Here is a 22764-nt window from a genome sequence, read left to right on the forward strand (position 1 = left end):
TATAGTACAACCTTGCCTTGTGAGAACCATGATGCTCCAGAAAGGAGGAAGCCCTACCATCATTTTATCCCTAGTATGTGACTATCAGTCTCCTGACACATCACCTAATTGGGAGTTACCACGCGGGTCTGTATTTTGAACTTGCCCCAATACAACAACCCTTTAATGAGTACCTTTGCAGCACAGGACCTCATAGGGAATAAAACTGTAGACTTTCCAGGTAAGTGTTTCACTTACTCTTCTATCTTTCTGTCCTGCTTGTTTTATTCACTAAGTATGTCACACTTACCAGCCTCAAGAAATGTTTTCAGCAATTACATTACCAGCATGTAAAAGCTGTGTCATGATAAACTCTCAACCTCAATGCCTTCCTCAGTGTCCTTCTAAGTAACCTGGGAGAATTGGGAAATGTCACTAAGGGATTGTCTTCCAGCAGTTCTCTAAGTCCTTGAATAGCTGAGTCAGTATCAGCTGAGAACTTACTAGAAATGCCTGTCCTTGCTCTATACTGCAGCTACTGACAAAACAGGGAACATGGGTCAGACCCAGAAACCTGTTTTAACCAGTGTTCAGGTGATTCTGATGAAGAGGAGAAACCTTCAGGCAGTATAAACACTGAGCAGTAACTTCACTACTGACAGCTAAAGTCCCCACAGACTCTGTCCCCCAGTCACTGACAGATTAATACCAGAGAGCACAAGCATGAAGGAAATAATCGTTATTGTTAGCACTGAGTTTCATAGTAGAAACAACAAAACCAAAATTAAAATCAGTAAGACAAAAAGTCTCGACGCTTTCCTTTTTCAATAGCTTATTCCGTTGTGAAAACACCACCATAGCAAGCAAGTCATTATCTATGGATGAGGGTCAGGAGCTACTTTCCCAAGATCTCTTTGCCCACGTCTATCACAGTAGGACCCAGGATCTAGTTCAGTGTAAGGGAAGGGCACGCTTCAGTCCGTGCCAAGCCTTGCAGACTGGTTATATATACTACAAAAGAGTCAAATCTGGTGGGGTCAGTCAGAATCATCAACTCGTTCAGCATCCAAGAGAGCCTCATTATCCCTCCAATTTAACTCATCAAGGTCCCTAACGCCCCAGTTTCTCAAGCACACAAAACAAAGAGACCTTGGGTACAACAGTAAGTTATAGGAGAGATGAGAAGAATATTTTGTAGGAAAATCTGTTACCTTGATATTAGAATTTTAAAGGCAATAGAGCAATTCTGTTATTATGAAGTTAAGGCTAGCTAGGAACAAAGGATAAATGTGGTCAAGAAATGGACAAGACTTAAGGTGCCTTTTAAAATAGGATTAATAGGAATTATTTTTTAAGTCATTGAAGTAGTTTTAAGATCATGAAGAAATCATGTTTTTCTTTGTCAGAGTACCGAGCTAATATTTTCTTGATTGTGTTTGACTCTCTCCATCTCTGGAGTGACAGGTAAAGGGGTTCCCTTGCCCATGTTCTCTTTGTATAGAACCTGCATGGTAAGAAAGTAGCAGAAAAACAGAGGTAAGTGACATTTCATTTGCTGTGACAATTTCAAGGTAAGGTCAAATTCTTTGGCACAAAATAATACAGGAGCCAGGAGTTATATGCTGACAAGATGCCATGTGCTATTTAAGGAAGCTGTTACTGGGCTGGGAAGTTGTGAGCCACAGAAGCAAGGACCTAAACTGCTAGCTAGGAAAGGCTATTAGAGTCGTCCACACTGTTGAGGGCTTTTCCCCCCCTCCTCATTTTTGTAGGTACCTCCTACGCAATTGCATAGATTTGAGATGGTTAGAACTCGATTTTGTTATCTACAAACTAAAATAGTCACTCCTTTTTAAAATATGTTTAAAAGCATCAGGTGAAATTAAAAAAAATCAAAAACATAAAATGAAAAAGAATATCCTTTAACGACGAGACATTAGAAGCAAAGGGAGGGAAGAGGGTTTAATGACATGACGAGCGAGGTTCTGCAGTTAAATGGCATCTGGGTGAGACCCCCCTTGCCTTCCAAAATACCGAGCTAAGGTTTTCTTGATTGAGTTTTACTCTCTGCATCTCTGGAGTGATGGGGATGGGAATCCCTGTCCCCAGGTTTTCTTTGTATAGCACCTGTATGAAATGAAAGCAGGCAGAACAGAAAGCCATCAGTCATGCAGTTTCCTCTCCTGGGGAGCAGTTGGCTGTGGGTGGGGGGGAGGAAGAAGAGTTAGAGATGGGGAGATACCAAAAGCTTCAACCTGTAAGACAGAAGGATTGCAGGAGGGAGCCACAGAAATGAAGATTAAAGAGGTTCTGTTATTTTGTTGTCTGGGCTCATTTCTCAGCATATACAGTAAAGAACACTACAAAAGGACACATTAGTTGTCATCATTATGAGGGAAAGGCAGAGACAAAACCAAACCAAGAAAGTTATTTTCTTAAATCATGGAAAGGATGACGAGTTTTATAAGTATTATCTATGGGAAGATTCATACATACTTTTGTTGACTTTCTGAAGAAGTCAAAGTATTTATTTTTTAGTTTGGGTGAACATATTGGGAACAATTACTTTTAAGGTAGCTAGAGTAAGATAAGAGACTAAAAAGAGACTTTAGGAAGACTAAGTAAGTGCCAGGAGAGGGGGAGGTTAGGATAGGAAGTGAGCCAGGGGTCAGAGCTTCACAGAACGCTGCTTTGAAGCTTCATGTTCACATCATATTTGCCAAAGCAAGGTAAACACATTGTTGTTATTTTCTAAAGCTGGAATACTTTTAATGATCACGTTAATGTTTAACTGGGGTAAGGAAACTGAACCATAGGGAATGGTAGCATTAGTTAGCTACAAAACAGGTCATATTTAAAAAACTGGGATGAGTTAAAAGGTTGGTTTTGTTTTTTGTTTGTGTTTTTTAATTTTTTTAAATACCGAACTAAAGTTTTCTTGATTGTGTTTGACTCGCTCCATCTCTGGAGTGATGGGGATCGGAATCCCTTTCCCAAGGTTCTCTTTATACAACACCTGTATGACACAAGAAAGCATTGGAGGAGAACACAAGCCTATGAGATACAGACATCCAGCAGGAGCGACCACACCCACTGCCCTGCACTGTGTGAGAAATCATTGCTCATCTTTCTACTCTAGCCTAAGAATTAAAGAAGAAATACAAACAGTTTTACAAGATCATATACATGCTCAGTATGTGGAAGAGATAACATTATCAAGTTAGCAGCGAACAGTTCTTTTCTACATAAAACATGTGTCTTAGAGCATAACAGGCACTTACAACTACAGTCTGAATCTGTATTCTCTGGCTACTTTGGTCTTTGTTAAGTTTACAGAAAGTCTACATTTAATATACAGTCTTGCCTAGTGTATCTAAAAGGCCTGTGCACCGCTGGGCAAGGTTGTCTAACATAACCTGTGAGAAGAATACAAATCATACTTTAACAAAGAAAAAGTTGTCCAGGGTCATTAGAATAGTTTCAAATAGATATACAAGAATTCACTGTGATATAGAAATGACTAAAATTTTAAAAGGCAACAACTTTCCCCCAAAAAGGAATAATGAGCTCATAGAAAGAAAACAGTAGACAGCTCAAAAGAAATATCAACATACAATGAAACTCACGGTTACTGAGATGGTGTTAGTAAGCAGTAATTGGGGACAAAACACAAAGTGGACTCCAAAGGAGATACTGCTCTACTGTGTGGGAGAGCCAGTTGTTAGGGAGTACTCAATCAAAATGAAGCGAATTTCAGGTCAGCCCTCCTCCCCAAGAGTGGACCCAGTTAACGTTTCAGAAGACACCTAAATCTCCACTTCAAGCCTGGACCTTCCTTATATGGAAGGGTAACAATTTGTTATGGTAAGGGTTTGTTGTTTTTAAGGAATATAAGTTAATAAAAGAAAATAATGTAATTCATGTTCTGATTTAATTAGCATGTTTTATAAAACCATGCCTATGAAACTAGGGCTGGGGAGGCTGAGGCAGGAGGGTGGCATGTTTAAAGTCACCCTAGCCTACATAGGATGATCCTGTCTTTTAAAAAAATGGAAAGCATAGATTTCTAGTCATGCGATGGCTCGTTTAGAACAACTATCAAAGTAAGGCTTTTGGTTCCAATACTTGAGTCCATCTCTATGCACATGGGACCCGTGGTCAAGTCACCATTTTCCCAAGCCAGGGAGCTGTTCTCACACACAGCCTTGGACCAGTGTCCTGTTGCACTAACCCAGAAACATCAGATTGAGAGATTTCCAAGGAAATTACAAGCTCCCAGTTTTGGGTCATTTGGAAGTCATTTAATTTCAAAAGGACCAAGAGTAATAACAATGTTGAAAAGGAAAAGAACCAATTCAAAATGTTAAGGGAGGGGCCTAAGTGGTAGAGCACTGGCTTAACCCATGCAAAGCCATGAGTCCAATTCCCAACACCACATACAGACACAAAGTTAATACAGATATACCCACACATCTAACATAAAGAAGGTTTAAGGGGTATTTCAGGAAGTACAAAGCATTGGGATAAAATGGTAAGTAAAATATCCATGGCAGAAGGATTCAGTTGGTGAGGGTTTTTTTTTTGTTTGTGGGTTGTTTTTTTTTTCCCAAGTATTTGTTAAATTATTATAAAGGGGTAAATGGTAAGGATTTTGTTTTATCAAAATTGTTTTTAATATGGAGTTAAAGGAACTTTCTCGCAAATACCGAGCTAAAGTTTTCTTGATTGCGCTTGGCTCTCTCCATCTCTGGAGTGACAGGTAAGGGGGTCCCCTTGCTCAGGTTCTCTTTGTACAGTATCTGCGTGCACAGAACCAACAGTCACATCAGCATGGATCCATCTTTCAGGTAGATCTCATCTTAAAATAAATCACCACGAGTTCCTGTTCTTACAAAGAAGGAAAATAAACCTACAAAATAGAGCAACTGCGGACTGCCTTTGTGCGTTTAGTTGTCCCCTGTACAATAGTTGGTCTCCTGGTAACATTGATGCACACACAGGGTTGCTTAGCTTATATATAACTTCTCAAATATAGAGGATTGGGCTCGATCAGATAGCATGTAAGCTAACTGAAGTTAGTATCTATAATGAGTTAGAGAGAACATTGAAAAACAGAGGACTTGAGGAGATTAAATAAATCTCTATGAACATTCAAACTACTGACCTGAATGCATTCCGAAGGAAAGCATACAACCAAAGCTCCCTGACATAAGTAAATCTGTCTGAGCCATATAAATTGGTCTGTTGTTTTCAAATGGAAGATGTTTTAAGAAACATGACCACTTAGGAAAAGCTACAAATATTAAAAAAAAAATCAAGTCACAATAAATATAATTCTGATTAGTACTGACCTTTGGGGAAGGATGTTAGATTTAACTTTTGACCTGTCTCATACTAGTTACATTGGAGGAAGGAAACTGAGAATTATGGGTTTTTAAGGAAAGTGATTTAAAGAAAACAGTTAAAATTTCACACCATTGTTAAAAATTTCATTAGATTTGGGTGGAAATCTGAAGTAATACTGGCATCATTCCTTCATTATATGAACTTAGTAATTTTACATTTGTTTGTTAAAGATATTAATGTGACCGTATTAAAATAAGTATTAGGGTCAGGATTTTTTGCCCCTAAGAAATACCGAGCTAAAGTTCTCTTGATTGCGTTTGACTCTCTCCATCTCTGGAGTGATAGCTGTAGGGGTTCCTTTTCCCAAACTTTCTTTGTACAAAACCTGTGAGATACAAGAAAGTACCCAGAAAACATTCAAAACAAGCAGAGACAGAGGAAGGGGGTAGGTTGGGGAGTGGGTGAGGAGGGGGATTTTAGAGAGCAGTATTTAGTCAGGGTAATGTTTTGAAAGTCACAACTTTACAGATGAACTTTACACTGCTATGTCTTAGGTACAGCAGGAAGCACTGAGTTCCAGGGTTCAAGCACCCCAAGGAAGCTTGTTAATGCTGCTAACAGTGTTTCAGATCTAGCTCACACCAGTCAGTTGCTGAAACTGTTAAAGAGCAAAGAGTGGCCAATTCTGAATCAGTTCAGGTGGTTTTCAGCAGAGGACGATACACAAAACACACACAGAGTCGTTAAGCTGTTACTTTGAAACGTAGAACGGGAGGTTATTCTGGTAGTTTTTTTATGGGAAAGAATTTCTTATTTCATGTATCTGTAAATACCGAGCTAAAGTTCTCTTGATTGCGTTTGACTCTCTCAATCTCTGGGGTGACAGTGGTTGGGATGCCTGTTCCTGGGTTTTCTTTGTACATAACCTGCAGAATAATTAGAATACCCAGAAAGCAGAGTCACCACAAATGGTTCAGATTATAGCTCCGGGAGGGAGCTTTGGTGAGCGCCCATAAAAGCAAGCTGCCTTTGCAAGATGAACTCAGGGACAGAGGAAAAGAAGTCCATAAATATTTGTAGGAATTTTGCCCTCTAGAAAACTAGAAACTCAATTTTGCATTTTCCACAGCCAATACTTAGTATATTCTTAAAATGCTTTAAATGACAATAATAAATTTAATAAACAATGAGAACCCTTTTGACTGGCACATGCAAAGCATTGGATTCAGTTTCCAGTAACCACCCCCTCAAAAAAAATAAGATAAATAAAATAAAATAAATAAAAGCAAACCAAACCAAAGTAACCATTTTACTGCACCAGGCTTAGTGCCTGGAGCATAACTATGTCTACATAGTTGTACTCAAAGCACATGTTGTCTATTTTAGAATTTGCTAACCATGTGGTGTTCTAATTCTCACTTCTTCAGAGTCATTGAGAATTTTATGTATTTCCTAATAAAATTCTTACCGTTTTACCTTTTATTTCTCTCTATATTTTTGGGACAGGCTCTTATGCTACTTAGCTCTGACTAGTGTTAACCTCCCAGTAATCCTCCTGACTCAGCCTCCTAAGTGCTGGGATCACAGGCTTGCATCACCGCTCCCAGCTCTACTGAGCCTTAGCTGATCCCTAGCTGGACATCTAATACGAGCAGACAGACTTTGCTTTTCAGGAAGATCGTCTTTCTCTGAATGATTACAGGATCAAGGAAGCCAGTGCTTGTTGGCTGGTCTTTTTTTCCCTGTGTTTATTTTTATGTTTTATTTGCACTGTTGGGACCAAACTCAGGGCCTGAGTGCATGGTAGGCATGTGTTCTATCACTGAACAGTGTCCTCTGTCCCTGCCCTAAATCTATGTTTCCTCTTAGGGCTATCATCAATAGACATTAAATTAAAAAAACAAAACAAAACAAAAAACACAGTAAGTGGTCCCCACTTTCTAAATCTCTTGTCTCTCTCCTTCCTGCCTTCCTGCCTTCCTGTCTTCCTTCCTTCCTTCCTTCCTTCCTTCCTTCCTTCCTTCCTTCCTTCCTTCCTTCCTTCCTTCCTTCCTTAATAAGTTTCAGCCTAAGCCTGGCTTGGTGGTACACACCATGAATGCACATGGTGGCTGAGGCAAGTGGAGCACCTGGATCAAACAAAATTACAGAAATTACTGCAACCCAACACAACACAGAACCCCTGGGCTTGTTTTGTTTTCTTCAGGTTAGTGGACAGAGAATTCAAAACAAAGTTGGCAACGGAGAAGTTCGAGTATAATAAGGAGTACTAGGGAGTGAGCTACTGCTAGATTGAGGTCTCCTGGCAACCCGAGGGGGACAAGGGAGGAGTCACAGCATCCCCAGGTATTGGGGGGCCTTTAGCAGAAGGAAGGGATGGATGAAACTAGGGTGCCGATTGAGAGGATCCTACAAGTTCATGCGTTCATGCCAAGTAAGAGTCAGTACCGAGCTAATGTGCTTCTGGGTCTCCTTGACGCGTTTCACTTCAGGCAGGTCAGGGATCGGAGTTCCTTGTCCGATTGCTTCTTTATACTTGACCTACATGGAGATGGGGACAAAAAGGTGTTACTGCATGCTGAATTCTTCCTACTACATATGTGTGGTTGATCAATGTCCTGTAGTATTCAGGGGGGTTGGAGATTGCAATGTTTAGGATACATCCTACCATAGTGTCACACAACTTTTCTTTAGTTCTGTGTTGTCTTGAGACAAGATCTCACTTGTGTAGGCCAGGCTGACCTCAGACTCACAAAAGGTCCACTTGCCCCCGCCTCCTGAGTGGAGGGCTAAAGGCATGTGCTGCCACACCAGCTGCCTTTTTCTTAATTAGTGCTTGCCATGCATGGTGGCTTCCTGTTTTCCAGTTCTGAGCCACGGCAGCAAACAAGCACGTTTTCCCTCCCACCTCTTTTTCAAATGTATAGATATAAAATTTATTCTATCACATAGCAACCTCAGCATCCAGCATTTGTACTTCTTACAGAGGGAGCACTGCGAAGCTCTTGGGCTTATCTGACTGGGTAGCATTGTTCCTCTTTACTCTGGGGCTGTCACTAATAAGATTATGGCTACTGTACACAAACACTGCAGGAGTAAAATCTGCCAATGCAGACAGCTAGCGAGGACGGGCAGTGTGCACTTCCTTCTGGATTATATTGAATGAAGGGATGATTCGTGCCCCAGGTAGGATAAGACGGGAAGCCATAGATTTATATTATCAGAAAGGATTATTTTTCTGGGCTTTTCCATTTCACAGTTTTGGGAGGCAACTGGAATCAGGGTATGTAGAAGTAGGAAGAGGCCTCCTGCCCACCAGCCTTCTCATAACCAACAGTCCACTTGCTTATGACAGATGTAGCCACACATGAGTCTCCAGAAACGCTCAATCTTTGATGTGGATGTAGTTTCTCATAAGCCTCTGCTTTCCACAGCTATTTTCATCTTCATAAAAACCTCCACTAGCATATAGCATGTGATGACGGCAGTGCACAGGCACCTACTTTTAGGTTGGACACTGTTTCTGGTGTCAAGTTCTGAGTGTAACTCAGAAGTCACAGATTTATCCAAGACAGGTGGAGAATGGCCCAAGTGACTGACGTGTCCTTACCGAGCTAATGTGGTCCTGCGTTTGCTTCACTCTGAGCATCTCAGGCGTCTTTCCAATTGCTGTCCCCGGGGATACATCCTCTTTATATAAAACCTGGGTATTCAGAATCAGGAGAGTGTTAACCACAAAGAGGGAAACCTGGGCAATGCCTGGAGAAAGGGCAGTGCCAGGCCTCTGTGAAAACCAAGACAATACACAGTGTCTCCAGGAAAGAGCTGAAGTACAGCATCTGATGTTCTCCTGTCAGAATCAAAGCCTGAAATCATATAGGCAACCAGCTCTTGATAGTTCTATTTAGAATATCACAGGATATTAATACAGGATGAGAAAAAAAAAACCCAAAACGATTAAAAACCACAGAACTCATTAAAGAAATGCACAGTCAGTCCGTTATTTTGGAGAAGGCTAATTGAAAACCACATCACAAAGAAATCCACCTTCTTGGAACAAGACAATGTGTGTTACTGTCGGAGTTACTGTTTGAGATTAAAGAATACAAAGAGAAGAGTTATTTTGTTAGATTTAAGTTATTCCAAATGTTCTCAGGAGTGATGATTTAGAAGTTGGGGGGCTTTTATCGGGGACCTACTAGCATTAACTGGGCAAGTTAGAGGTTAATTGCCTGGGTCAGCATGGGCCCACGGACCTTCTTAAAGAGAACGGCATTGTTAGGTTAGCATTAGATGGAAAGCAAACAGTAAATGTACCGAGCTGAAATTCTTTTGGTTTTCTTTAACACGCAGTATTTCTGGCGTGTCTTGAACAACTGTAATTTTCCCTTTACTGTTTTTAAGGTCACACTGGTATTGAAGCTATGAAGAAAGAGTAAAATATCCTGTTAAGATTTCAACATTCCCTTTACACGCTTTATAATTATTCTATGTTGTGGATGGGAGGTTAAAATTTTACATTAATGAAAGCCCATGCCACTACAACCACAATGTGGTAGTCAAAGTCAATTCTTTAATAAGAATTTCGGAGAGAAACGAGTTTTAGTGATGGGGTATTGCTAGAGACCTGGAACCTCAGACATCATGAAGCCCATGCTCTAATGCCAAGCTATGTGTGTCCCCAGAAACAGAAACTAATTTTTAAGAACCTAAAGTGCATAAAAATGTTAAAAGTATTTCTTGCTTTGAATTAGTTTTAGAAGGACATGTCACCAGTTTTTAAAAAACTGGTTAAAAGATAGTGATAGTTTGTCTTCAGTGACACCAGGCCACCTACTGAGCAGGGGACACTTTCATGCTCACAAAATAAGCCCGGAGAAGATTCATGTGCACCCCTCTGCCTTCATGGGATACCAAGTGTGTGTCCCCAAAGCCACCCCACTTTAGCCTGCTGGATCCCAGCAGTGGGCTGGGCCTTTGTGGAATAGAGACTTACCAGGCTGAAGTTCTTCTGGTTCTCTCGGACTCTTTGCATCTCTGGCGTGTCCAAGACAGTCTCATAATATGACATGGACTTCTCTGCATCTTCCTTGTACTTTTTCTAGGAAAAGGTTCCAAGGAATAGACGGGATGAGCCCCATAGTTATATTGGCCGGGAAACCTAGACCAGCCCTTCCATTGCAACAGACAGGAAGTTCTTTGCATCCTGCCCATGCAGGTATAACCTGATCATCACTGAAGAGGACCAACAAATTAATATGTCCTGTTGGTCTTTGTTTTTGTTTTTTATATTTGTATTTTTATAGTTTGGTTTGCAGGACAGCTCACACTGGCCTCTTGTTCCCCTCCTCCCCAAGTACTGAGGTGACAGGTGTGTGCCACCGCACCCAGCTGCAGGAAGGTGGAAGCTATCCAGCCTGGCATGCCGTGGTTGTGTGGCTCACGTTGCTCATTCAGCCTCAGTCACGAGTGGGTGGTCTACTTTGGGTCTTCTGCTTGTGCTCACACACCTTAAACCCACATTATAATAGATGCTAAAATATTCATGAATCCAGAATTATACCACAGATACCCTCTTCAGAACTTGGAAATTCCCTCACAGTGTTTTGAGGTTTTTCTTCCTGTGCTTAGTGACCCAGGGTATCACACTCTGCCACTGAGGTACCCACATCCAAACCCTTCTCAAAATCTATCTTTCAATCTGATTTGGAATTCTCAGTTCTGACTCAGATCTAGATTGGAAATAAAGGCCTTCTGGTTTGGTGGTGGCGCGGGGGGGGCGGGGGGGAGGGTTGGGGACAGAGATATGAGAAAACAATGCCTTAGGGATACAAAAAGCCTTTGCCCTAAGGCAAACCTTACCTGACTGGAAAGGTTCTTGACTTGCTGAGCATGGATAATTTCTGGGGTATCAACAACAGAAGTAAAATTGGCCTTTTCCATTTCTGCTGATTGCTTGTACTTAATCTGTAAAAGGACAGCCAACGGTCTGGTGAGTGCTCACAATATGCATAGCACCTCTTAGCTTGGTTGAATGAAGAAGTGATCATATTTATTTCTTCTGGCACTCAATACATTTCTGTTGTGTTTAGACTTTTTAAAGTTTTAAATTTTTCTATGTACAGGTGTTGTACCTGTATTCATGTTTGCCCATCATATGCACTCCTGCTGCCTACAGAGACCAGAGAAAGATGTCGGATCTCCTGGAAATGAAGTTACCGAGGGCAGTGAGCAGGCATGAGGGTGCTGTGGTTCTGATCCAGGCTCTCCACAGGAAGAGCCAGTGCCTTTAACCGCTGAGCCATTTTTCCTGTCAGTGTTTATTGAATTATATTAACTAATGAGATGCAAGAAAGTCTTGCCTTTTGAAAGACTGACTGTCCATTTAGATAGATGCAGAATAACTTCAGACAAAGGGATAATCAGGTAGATAGACAGGAAAGCAGGGACTTGTTTACATAAGACCTGGCACCAGGGAGCCCTAGACAACACTGGATGCCTACAAAGATGTGTTTAAAATTCAGGTCTATAAAGCACGGGGGGAAAAAGAACAGAATCTAATGAAGGCATTCTTAGTACCACCTAAGGAGTGGATTGAGTAAGAAACACGGATGTCAGAATCTGCCCCAGGTCCACGCAGTCATTCGGGCTTCTGGCTCTGGCACTTTTTTTTTTTTGATGTCCCCAGTGGCTGTAGACTCAGAAAGGCAGAGACAGAAGGAGCCTGACAAAGAGACCCTGGGCTTTACATTATATTTCATCCAGCAGATGCTTAAAGATGCTAAACATATGTCACTGTCAAACAAGGAAAATGACAGAGGACCAACAGCACGTCCTTATCACCATGGCCACCATTTGGAGAGGCGCGCCTTCCCAGAAGCGCTGACCTGGCTGGCAATGTCGGTAGCATTCCTGGCCCGCATAAAATCTGGAGTCTCGTTGGCCATGGCATTCAGGCCTCTTCCTTTGACTTCCAGCTCCAGGTCTCGCTTATATTCTTTCTGTAGAAGAATTGTTTGTTCGTTTTAAAGAAAAAGGTCCCCTACCCTCTTTGAGTAGGGAGACAGAATGAATTAAAAATCCACATAACACGCTCCTCAGTGGTTGCAGATGCTGCCCTTGCCAGCTACCTCAATGGACAGGATGGCATGCTTGTTCATCCTGCTCTAGGTACAGCAACATTAATCAAGGGAAGTCCGTTAATACAGAAAGTAAAGTTTAAATCTGGTTTGGTACAAATTAGGATTAAATTTAGGTGCAAGCCATTCCAATGTGGTGTGATATTTTAAGTGACCATTGTGAGCACATCACAACTAAATCAAGTAATATTAGATACTAGTGGGTTATGACAACCTCTAGAGACACATAGAGATTTCATATCTACTCATCAGAAATTGACATGTATTTTATTTAGCAGTTAATAATTATCCGGGGTATAAAGTTTGGAATGCAAAACTTATTTTCTCTTTCTCTTGGTCTACCTTGGGTAGGATGAAGGTGCATTATTAGTTATGTGCGTGCAGTGGCTAGCCATGGTCTTACCTCATTGAGGATCTGAGTGGCATTCTTGGCTCTCAGCATGTCAGGAGTGTCTTCCATCTCAGTGAGACCTCTGCCTCGGATGCTTTCTTCCAGGTCTTTCCTATACTCTTTCTAGATTACAAAAATAAAACCAGCAAAACTGACAAGAAAGCCTGGGTCATTCTCGTAGGTGAAGAGCCAGAACTAAACTGAAACGAATCAGTGAATAAATAAGTACGACAATTATTGCAGTTTTTAAACAGTCCATGATTGAGTAAGTAAATACATGAGAAGATGCAGGGTGTGTGGTTCACAGTTGATGTTAATAATTAAATCCAAGACTGGCAATTAATAGAATGCTAAGGTAGGCATGTTTTATTAGATTTTTCTATAGACTACTAAGGTAGGCATGTTTTAAATTAGATATTCCATTTTAAAAATTAGAAGAATTAAAACGGGTCACAGATTAGACAGTAGTATCAAACATGGAAAGGCCACCTGAAAGGCTGAGTCAGGTGGGACCCAGGCAGGAACACATTAGTGTGATTATTGGGTGAAGGAGGAGGGGAAGGCCACGTGGTTACTACCTCGCTTGCTATTTTGGTCGCATGTCTGACATGTAACAATGCTGGCGTGACCTCCAGGCCCGTCAGGTTTCTGCCTTTAATGGACTCTTCATAATCTTTCCTATATTCTTTCTAATATGAGTGAGAAGGGAAAAAACAAGAAAGACTCTGTTAGAATCCACATTTCGGTCCAAAGAAGGAAAGTATGTTTTCTTTCTGACAAAAGTCACACGTTGGAAGCCGTCTCATTGTTCTGGAAATATTTTGCTGACAGAAAATGGCTCCAAAGAAACTCTGAAGTTTGTTGATGACTCCCTGAAGTCTGTCTGAGGTTGTGATGGAGCTGACCTTAACCAAAATGGGCCACTGGCTTGAAATCTGCTCTCTTCCTGAGACTGTCCCATTTACTCACTTTTATTATTTCCATTATGTGAGAACAGGAGCATACACATGCCTCAGCATGTACACCGCAGTACAAGCGTGGAGGGCAGCGGGCAGCTCTCAGCAGTTGTTTCTCTCCTTGGGACTTGTGGGTCTTCAAGATGGAACTCAGGTTGTCGGCTTTTGCTTCAAGTGCTTTACACACTGAGCCCACTTTAAACTTTATTGTATCGTATTGTACTGTACTGTATTTTTATATGTCTGGGAGTCTTGCCTGCTTAGATTCCTCAGGAACTGGCAGTTTAGACAGTTGTGGGCTACTGTGTGGGTGCTGGAAATCAAACCTGGACCCTCTGAAAGAGCAGCCAGTGCTCCTAACTACTGAGCCACTTCTTCAGTTTCTTCAATATATATATATATATATATATATATATATATATATATATATATATATATACATATATACATATATACATACATAAAGGGGACAAAGTAGTTTATTTCAGATTTGCAGCAGCTACGGGGGATGAAAGTAGAAAGAAAAAGCCTGGGGGACTGAATCTGCATTGGCACTTTCTATTCTTATGCATTTGACTGTTTAGGAGATGCGGTAGGCTGGCTTTGAACCCATGACCCTTCTGCACCAGCCTCCTGGGTGCTGAGGTTACAGATGTATACCACTGCCCCTATTGTATCCTCCCTTCCTATCTCTTCATTTAACAGCCAACATCTAGCATGTGCCAGCGCTTTGTTAGGCTCTGAAATTACAGTGCCAGACAGTCATGTCCTCTTGGTCCCGAGGGAAGCAACAAGGGGCTCATGGGTGGGTTATTTTAATCCCTGAGCAGACTTGGTGAACAGTGAGGCAGGAGCATAGGAATCTGTGGTTCCGTCCATGATTGAGAGAAAGGGCTAGTCTCCTTTCTCCTGATCTCTTCAACTCCATTCTCACAGAGACCAGGACTAGATATTAGAAGCATGCCTTTGCAACTTCTCATCTTCATGGTTTGAAATCTCCCCAAAAGTTTCAGGAGCACTTCTATAATGCCTAATTCAGAGTCACCAATTATTTGAACCTATTTTAAACTTTCCATGACCTGCATTCCACATACCAGGAAAGTCCACAGACTACTTGTCTTAAAAAAAAAATGCTGTTATACTTGGAGACGGGCTTCATGGAGAAGAAGCAAACCAGACCCCCAGAGGGCTCATTCCCGGGGAGTCTTAGGTAAGATTCCATCCTCCACAAAGATTCAAAGTGAAAAAGGTTTGTTTATAAAAATATCTCTGCTTTTCACTTAGGGAATATGGCATTTGACAGGGTTTTCATACATATGTATATAATATATTTTGATCATAACCACACCCCCCACCCTATCTCAGGCTACATCTCTTTGTCTTTCTTTTCTCCCCTTCTGGTCTTCACAAATAGTTTCCTCTCTATATTTAAAAAAAATCTAGATTCTGTAAACATAGGACAATTGTCTTAGCCTGGCTTATTTAACATGATGACCTCCAGTTGCATCTATTTCCATGCAAGTCACATGACTCCCTTTGTGTATAAAAAACAACATCACTTTCCCCATATGTATTTATCTGTTGATGGGCAAGTAGCCTGATTGCCTCACTTGGCTGTAGGAAACACTGGCACAGTAAACATGCATGTGCAGGTACTGGTCCACTCTTGCTTGGCTTGGGACATCCCACTAAGTGGCGTTTGTGGCAAAGCCATAATGCACCTGTGCAGCGGGAACTTTTCATTCAGTAAAGAAAAATTCAAATTGCACTCCACATATTTTTTTTTTTCAGTTTTAGAAATAAGTGTATTCTGATTTTCTGAAAATGTTGGAACAAAACATGTATGCCAAATACTACTCAAAACATCTTAAAGAAAATAATTGAACTGTAGAATTTCTGCAGTGAGCAAGATTTCCAGTTACAAAGCTGTACCTCCTACCACTTTGGGGCAATGTTCTAGGAGGCTGGAAAGGTTCCTGAGTTGAGCTGGCATTCTTTGGTTTGATGGTGTCACTGTTGTGTAGTGTAGGACTTACCCCGCTCTGCATCTGCTGAGACTCTTTGGCAGTGATGTATGTTGGAGTCTCAAAGTCCAGCATGGGCTTGCCTCGTTCTTTTTCATATTTTTCTTTGTATTTCACCTAGTGATGAGAAGGTCTGTTAAGTCTTTCACTGCTTGTCAATTCCTAGACAGAGACTCTATCTACAGACAGTAATTTATTGATTCATTTAATATTATCCGAGACAGGTTCTCACAATAAAGCACAGGCTGCCCTTAAACTCAGAGTCCTCTAGCCTTAGCTTCCTGTGTACTAGGATTATAGGAATGGGCCACTGCCCAGCAAGGGAAAGAGCTTTCAGTTGACAAATACTGTCTAGTTGGCTCAGCTTATTGCCACTCAAAAAAACTTTTCTATTGTGTTACAGATGTGGACCCTTTTAAGTTGATGTCTGTGGATGGAGAGTCAATGCTGTCTGAAAAGAACAATCTACAGTGTTGAGATTTAATTTAGAAACACAAAAGAATCATTGGCAACAATTAGCTGACAAAAATATTGATTTTTGGAAATGATGTTTGGAGAAAAATGCCCATATATAAGGCCATCCAAAATATGGATATATGAATTTTGACAATAAATAGCATCTTCAATATTTCTGATAAATCCTCTAGTTCTTTCATAAGAACTATTACTCCTAGACACCTGTGGTCTCCACTGACTGTAGAACATGTGAGGCTTTAAAAGCAAATAGCTCCCCCTGGGGCGCCACTGTCTGTGTACTTTACTATTTATTATAACTTTGCACTTAAGGGCAATGTAATTTATAGCTGGACTGAATAAGCCTGACATTATCAAGTCAAATTGCCTCCTTCTTACATACACAGAAGATATATGTAAGGGGGTTACATATACAGAAGATTTCACAAAGGAGAAACTGAGAGATAGAAAGACAAGGGCCCTTCCACCCATGACCTCAATGGCGCTGCTCAACTCAGCGCTCTTGGTTATGATGGGACACTGCTTTACCCGGGATGTGGGAGCACCTGTAGTAACTCAGCCCTCTGGCTAATACCCCAGGACACCCCATAATGGTAGGTTTGTGGTAGCAAGACTATGTAAGTAGTAAGTTCTTCCTTCTAAGAAAAATTATAACACTCAGAGACTCCTCCAGTGCTGGATCTGATCATGTCACGTGTCCAGTAAAATCTTCCCCTTGGACTCCCTGTCATCTCTTGGTGTTTCCTGGCTTGGGACATAGGGTTACTGTGAGGGGTTAGTCTCTCTCTAGCCATGCTTCCAGCCCTGTCATAACATGAATAACAAACACTACAGCATGTGTATTTCTCTATTATGTATAAATACTGTTAATATACTTATCTCAAAATGTTACCAAATTCAAGCCCCAGCACCTGGGAATATTTTCTCAAACAATGGCTGTTAAAATGAGTCTCCCCATGCTTAGAGTGGACTTGATACTGGTTTTTGATACTGTGGTGAATGGAAGCTTGGAGTGGGGAAGCCATCTTGATGGACTTACGATACTCTGCAGCTCTGTGGCTTCTTTGTGGTGTAGCTGTTCCAGGTTGTCAGGTATTGTGTGGTAGTGGCCTTTGCTCTTCTCATAGTTCTTCTTGTACTGGTACTGAGGGGAAGCAGCAAGGAAACACATCAGTGGGAAGTCTCTACAAAGTCTCAGTCTTCCCTCCTTAGAGAAGCTGTATAAGGACCGGGCATGCGGCACACGCCTTTAATCACCGAAAAGGCAGAGCCATCAGATGTCTGTGTGTTCTAAGCTAGAATGGTTAGCAAGTTCCAGGCCAGCCAGGGCTATGCAGAGAGCCCTGTCATCCCCCTCCCACCACTGAAAACCAACCAACAAACCCCTCCAAAAAGAAAAGGAAATGGTTGGGTAGATAAAACGCCAAGTGCAGCACTGTTGATAAATACCAGATGCAAACACTGCTCTGGTGTGGCTGCTTCTAAGAAGGTGTCATTGAAAGCAAGAGGCTGTTTCAGATGACTCGTACATCCTTACAAGAACTGGAGCTATCTGGTTTTTGTTTTCCTCCTGGGCATCAAACCCATGGGTAAACACTGTAGAGCAACATCCTTAGCCCTAACAGAAGCATTTTTACAACCTGAGAGGCATTGTAGCTGATGGTATTTTATTAGTAATTGGTAGATTAATGTAATTTGGAGGACTATCACCAAATAGTAATTTTGTGATAAACAGAATGTATCCATAGCAGAGAGGAGACCATAGGAGCTCAGAGGAGGAAACGTGCTGCCAATGCCTGAAAGGCGTTGTTTTTGGAACCAATGACGGAGCTTACAGAACTGGCGAGCTGGCTTGTATTTAGGACGTGGTGCATTATCAGAGACTCCTTCATGTCAGTCACAGGTTTGTGGAGTTTCTTCAGGTCAGCCTTATATTTGACCTGGTGGTAAAGAAGGAAATCACATATGTAGAAAATGGGAAACAGCACTAAGGAAGATGGCCGTCCATGAAACGAGTTCTGGGGGTGGCTGAGAAGGAAAACCACTTTGTGCATAGCTGCCAAAAAGTAGAAATGACTGGAGTGTCCATCAATAGATAAATGGGTATCATTAAAAAAAAGTGTGGCATACACACTGGAATTTTACTCAGCCATAAAATGGGATGTAGTGCTAATTAATGCTGCACTATGAAATGCTATGCTAAATAAAATAGACACAAAGAGACATACTGTAGGATTCCATGTATGAAGGAGACGTTACCAGGAGCTGAGGGAAGAAAAGGTTGCTTCATGGATTTGTTTGGGGCCATTACAAAGCTTTGGAAAGAGTGGTGGTAATTTGAGAGCACCATGAATGTGATCAATGCTCCTTAAATGGGATTAAAATGGCAAACAGTATGTTATGTCCTTTACCACAATGAAGGAACATACCTCACTTGCAAGGTTGTTGGCATCTTTCATAGTTTTGTAGAGCTGGCTGTCTTTCGGGTTGTATTTGGGTGTTTTGCCCTTCTCCTTGTCAAAATTTTCGCGGTATTTAACCTAACGACAAATGCAAATGTCCAGATTATTTCTGAGCTTCTGACCAGGGAAGCATAAACAGTAGTGAATATGTCTGCATTATAAGTGACCACGGAACTTGTTATGCCAGTGGGGCAGTTTCAAGAATATGAGGTGTCACAGGATTTTCCCTGTCCAATTACAATAGTACAGAGGAAGCCTGATTGGAGAGGGTAAAGGGAGTCGGCGAGAAGAGTTGCGCAGAGAGAGAGGAGAGGAGAGAGAGTGTGAATGTGTGTGTGTGTGTGTGTCTCGGGAGAAAGAGAGAGGAGAAAGAAAATGGCTGTGGATGTGAACCCATGTGGTGTTTACCAGCCACAAGTAGATATGATTTCACACGGTTAGAAATATTGGAATAAAGCTTTTATCATTATCAATTGGCTCTGAAATTATTGTATTGGCATCTTGTAAATTGTGATTTTATTGATACACAAATCTAATTGGTTAACTAAAAGCTTAAAGACTTTTAATTCTACCGGGTAACTAGGTGTTGAGATGGCTGACCGTGGGGTGCATGGGGCATTGTGTGGTAGTGAGAGGAACTGGGTTGGGGGTGAGGAGAGATTGCACGAGTGAGATAACCTGGTGGGAGTCCCGTGGCCTGCCTATTGCAGGCACTAGCCCAGGAACATGCCGGGTCAACTTTTTTATTATTTCATCAATGAAATATTCAGTATTCCCAAATCAATGAGGGAATACTGTCACAGTTACACAGGGCTACATACGAGCAGTGATGGTGGGAAGTGACACTGGACAGCACAGGCTTTGCCATCATATTCTCTGATGACATCAACGTGACATCCTGCTAATTCAAGTCAAGACTAAGCAGTAAAAGCTTGCTAGGTAGTAGTAGCACACACTTGTAGTCCCAGCATTTGGGAGGCAGAGACAGGAGGGTCTCTGAGTTTGAGGCCTAAAGAATGAGTTGCAGGACTGCCAAAGCTACACAGAGAAACCCTGTCTCAAAAAACAAAAACAAAAACAAAACAAAAAGCTTTAGGCTGAGGTCAGAGAGGTTTCTGGGATCATTTTAGCATTCCCACATGGATTCGTCAATCATCATAGATTTATAGGAACTAAGAGCAGGTTGTAAATATCAAATGTCAAGAAGTAAGAATTTGTTAAGCTAGGTGAATTTATTATTATTATTTTAATATAGTGATATAAATTATTTCAATTTATCACTATTATTATTATTAATATTAATTATTATCATTAGACTCACAGAGGGCAATGAGATGGATCAGCAGGTAATGGCTCCAAGTACCATATTTGAAATAAATAAAAAGTGAGATACTTTAGAATAACAAGGAATGTAAGATTCACTGTACTTCTGGAGTACGTAAGAGTAAGGATATGCAAAGGAGTGAATGAAAGAAAGAGATGGCCATTATGCCCAGGTAAGACACAGAAAAAGATGGCTCCTCATTGGAGAATTCAACCATAACAGAGTGACAGAAAACGTTCCTTATTGTCAAATTGATGCCTTTTTCACTAACATTACAGGATCAAGTCCTGAAGCCCATTAGCAGTCCACTCTTATTACAGGTTAAGCCAAATAAAAGGCAGCCTTTGGCCCTTAGGTTTGGAACATTCCATCCCAGTTGAAACCCTTGCCCCAGGAAGCAAATGGGATGAACAAAAGGCCGGGGGCGGGGGGGGGGGGAGGAGGAAGGGAATGTACCTTGAAAGATTCCTGAGCGTGCCTACCAACAGTATAAAAGGGTAAACAATGGCCAAGCAGCCAGCTACAGAAGGAAAGGTTGTGTTCTGACTGTGGGGTTGCCTGCAAGCTATGGGAGAAGCCCAGGATTCTCACCATGTTCCTCTTAAGCGGTTGCTTGTGAGTTACCCCTGCTCCTTGGATGTACCCCCTCATTCATACTCTTGTTAGAAATAACCCCCAAACAACAATAACAGTGAAACCTTATTGTTCACCATATTGGACTTTGTTGCAATCATTACTTTGCTCTGTCCAGAGCACCTTTTCTGGAGTGAGTAGACGTGTGTTGCCTCTACCCAGGAAAGGTCTATAACACAACCTAGGGCAAATCATAGCTTAAAACCTCCCTCAACTTTCATCTGAGACAGCTGCAGACTCTCCTCCAACCAATGGTAGCTAACACAGAGACTCTCAGAGAGGCTTCATCAAAGCCTGCCACACAGGAGAAGATGCCACCACAGCACTAGGGCCCACACTCTGTCTGTATTCAGAATGGGAAGCAGAGGGGGACAATGCCTGAGGATGGTGGTCACTGGTGGTCACAGTACTGCAGACACAAAGACAGCACAGAGGGGTAGAAGACAAAACCACATCCCAGGAACCAAATGTAGACAGTTCTATAGGGCTCTGTTCTGAAAGCAGTTCCCAAACAAAGGGAAACCCAGTGGGAACAAAGTCACAGTGGGAAGGACTGGTATCCAGACCAAAAGGCAAAAGGAAGACTAAAGATGGTCACCATTGCTAAGACACCAAAGTCAGAATGGCGAAGACCACCCACAGATGAGGTCTCCTGGCCCAGGGGCTACACCAGACACTATCAAACACTATCAAAAGAGCAAGTCTTTCATGGGATGTGAGCCAGAAAGATGAGCTTATAAAGAGTTTGGGTGAGATGTGTTCTTCATGATATAAGGTTTACTTAGGATTTACATAGGATCTACTGGCCTTTTGATGTTCAAGAACACTCAAGCTTTCAGTTTCAACATCAAGTAATCTGATAATTGGAAAGCCTTGAAAAATTAAAAACATTAAGAATTTAGATTTGTAAGCTCTTACTATTTTTTTTACTACAAAATTGTAGGGCTTTTTTTTTTCTTAGTCATATTATGTTTTGGTCTCAAGTAGCTACACAATTCCATTAATTTATGATTAAATATGGTACAGAAAATTTACATATAAGCTCAGGGAATCATGGGGTTGTCCTGACCCAGCTGCCCTGAGAGGCCTGCACCATTGGTATTTCAGGTTAGAGTCTGTGGCCCTGGGGACACTGTGGTGACTTTCAGTTCCTGAGAAGCCCGGGCACTCTCTCAGGCAGTGAAGTGTTCAGGCTGCCTATGTTTCTTCCTGCTCCTTAGAAGTCTGTGAAGCATATAGAAGCTTGGCTGGACACTTAGTCTTAGATGTTCATCTTGTATGCCCTGCACAGCTTGCAAACAGCATTGTCTCCTGGCAACTACAATCGCACTGATCTTTCCAACCTCCACTGTACTCTGTTTCTGATATAGATATAAGAAGTCTGATGGCTTGCAGTAAACTTGTCACAGCTCAGTCTTGCTGTGACCCCTCCAACTCATGCCTGGCGAAGACTCATTTCTCATCAGCCCTATCAGCTCACCGTGGTCTGGTAAGTAAGAGCGGGTGCTTACTCTAAAAATTGTAATTGTTTGTTACCAGTCATCGGAACCTTTTGTCTCAATAATTCCAATTTTTATTTTTATTTTTTTTATTTTTATTTTTTATTTTTTTTGCTTTTCGAGACAGGGTTTCTCTGTGTAGCCCTGGCTGTCCTGGAGCTCACTTTGTAGACCAGGCTGGCCTCGAACTCAGAAATCCGCCTGCCTCTGCCTCCCGAGTGCTGGGATTAAAGGCGTGCGCCACCACGCCCGGCAATTCCAATTTTTATAACTTGATTGTATTGGTTTGTAATGTCATGTTTGATATTTCTGGAGGGCAATAGGCACAACCACATGTACCCCAAACCTATTTCTTTAAACAAATAGTTGAAGATAAAGGACAGTTGAAGAAGAAGAAGACAGGGTTTCCATACTGGAGGAGAAAGAGGATATTCCTGATCTGAAGTCAGGTAGACCCAAAGGTTGTCTTCAGAGAGCCAGTGTTAGACTGTAGCTCTCTGAAAACCTGTGTAAACTTGGAAGCATTGCAGAGAGATT

At 41.6% G+C, this 22764-nt stretch overlaps 1 protein-coding gene across 2 annotated transcripts in view; it reads right to left on the bottom strand.

Annotated features, from left to right (window-relative positions):
* The window catches only part of Neb (nebulin), a 200705-nt gene that overhangs the window by 11047 nt on the left and 166894 nt on the right, over positions 1–22764 (bottom strand). Inside the window, exons 126-140 of one of the 2 annotated variants that reach the window (XM_021181047.2) lie at positions 18739–18849; positions 18145–18249; positions 17349–17453; positions 15848–15952; positions 13434–13544; positions 12868–12978; positions 12213–12326; positions 11188–11292; positions 10322–10426; positions 9643–9747; positions 8936–9028; positions 7774–7866; positions 6159–6251; positions 5618–5710; positions 1391–1483 (exon numbers count right to left, since the gene is read on the bottom strand). In XM_021181047.2, coding sequence (XP_021036706.1) covers positions 1391–1483; positions 5618–5710; positions 6159–6251; positions 7774–7866; positions 8936–9028; positions 9643–9747; positions 10322–10426; positions 11188–11292; positions 12213–12326; positions 12868–12978; positions 13434–13544; positions 15848–15952; positions 17349–17453; positions 18145–18249; positions 18739–18849 — 1542 coding nt within the window. Of the gene's footprint in view, positions 1–1390; positions 1484–2902; positions 2996–5617; positions 5711–6158; positions 6252–7773; positions 7867–8935; positions 9029–9642; positions 9748–10321; positions 10427–11187; positions 11293–12212; positions 12327–12867; positions 12979–13433; positions 13545–15847; positions 15953–17348; positions 17454–18144; positions 18250–18738; positions 18850–22764 lie in introns of both variants that reach the window. The other variant, XM_021181053.2, reaches the window with a different exon arrangement.

The sequence above is a fragment of the Mus caroli genome, chromosome 2 (assembly GCF_900094665.2).
Source record: "Mus caroli chromosome 2, CAROLI_EIJ_v1.1, whole genome shotgun sequence".
Taxonomy (NCBI): domain Eukaryota; kingdom Metazoa; phylum Chordata; class Mammalia; order Rodentia; family Muridae; genus Mus; species Mus caroli.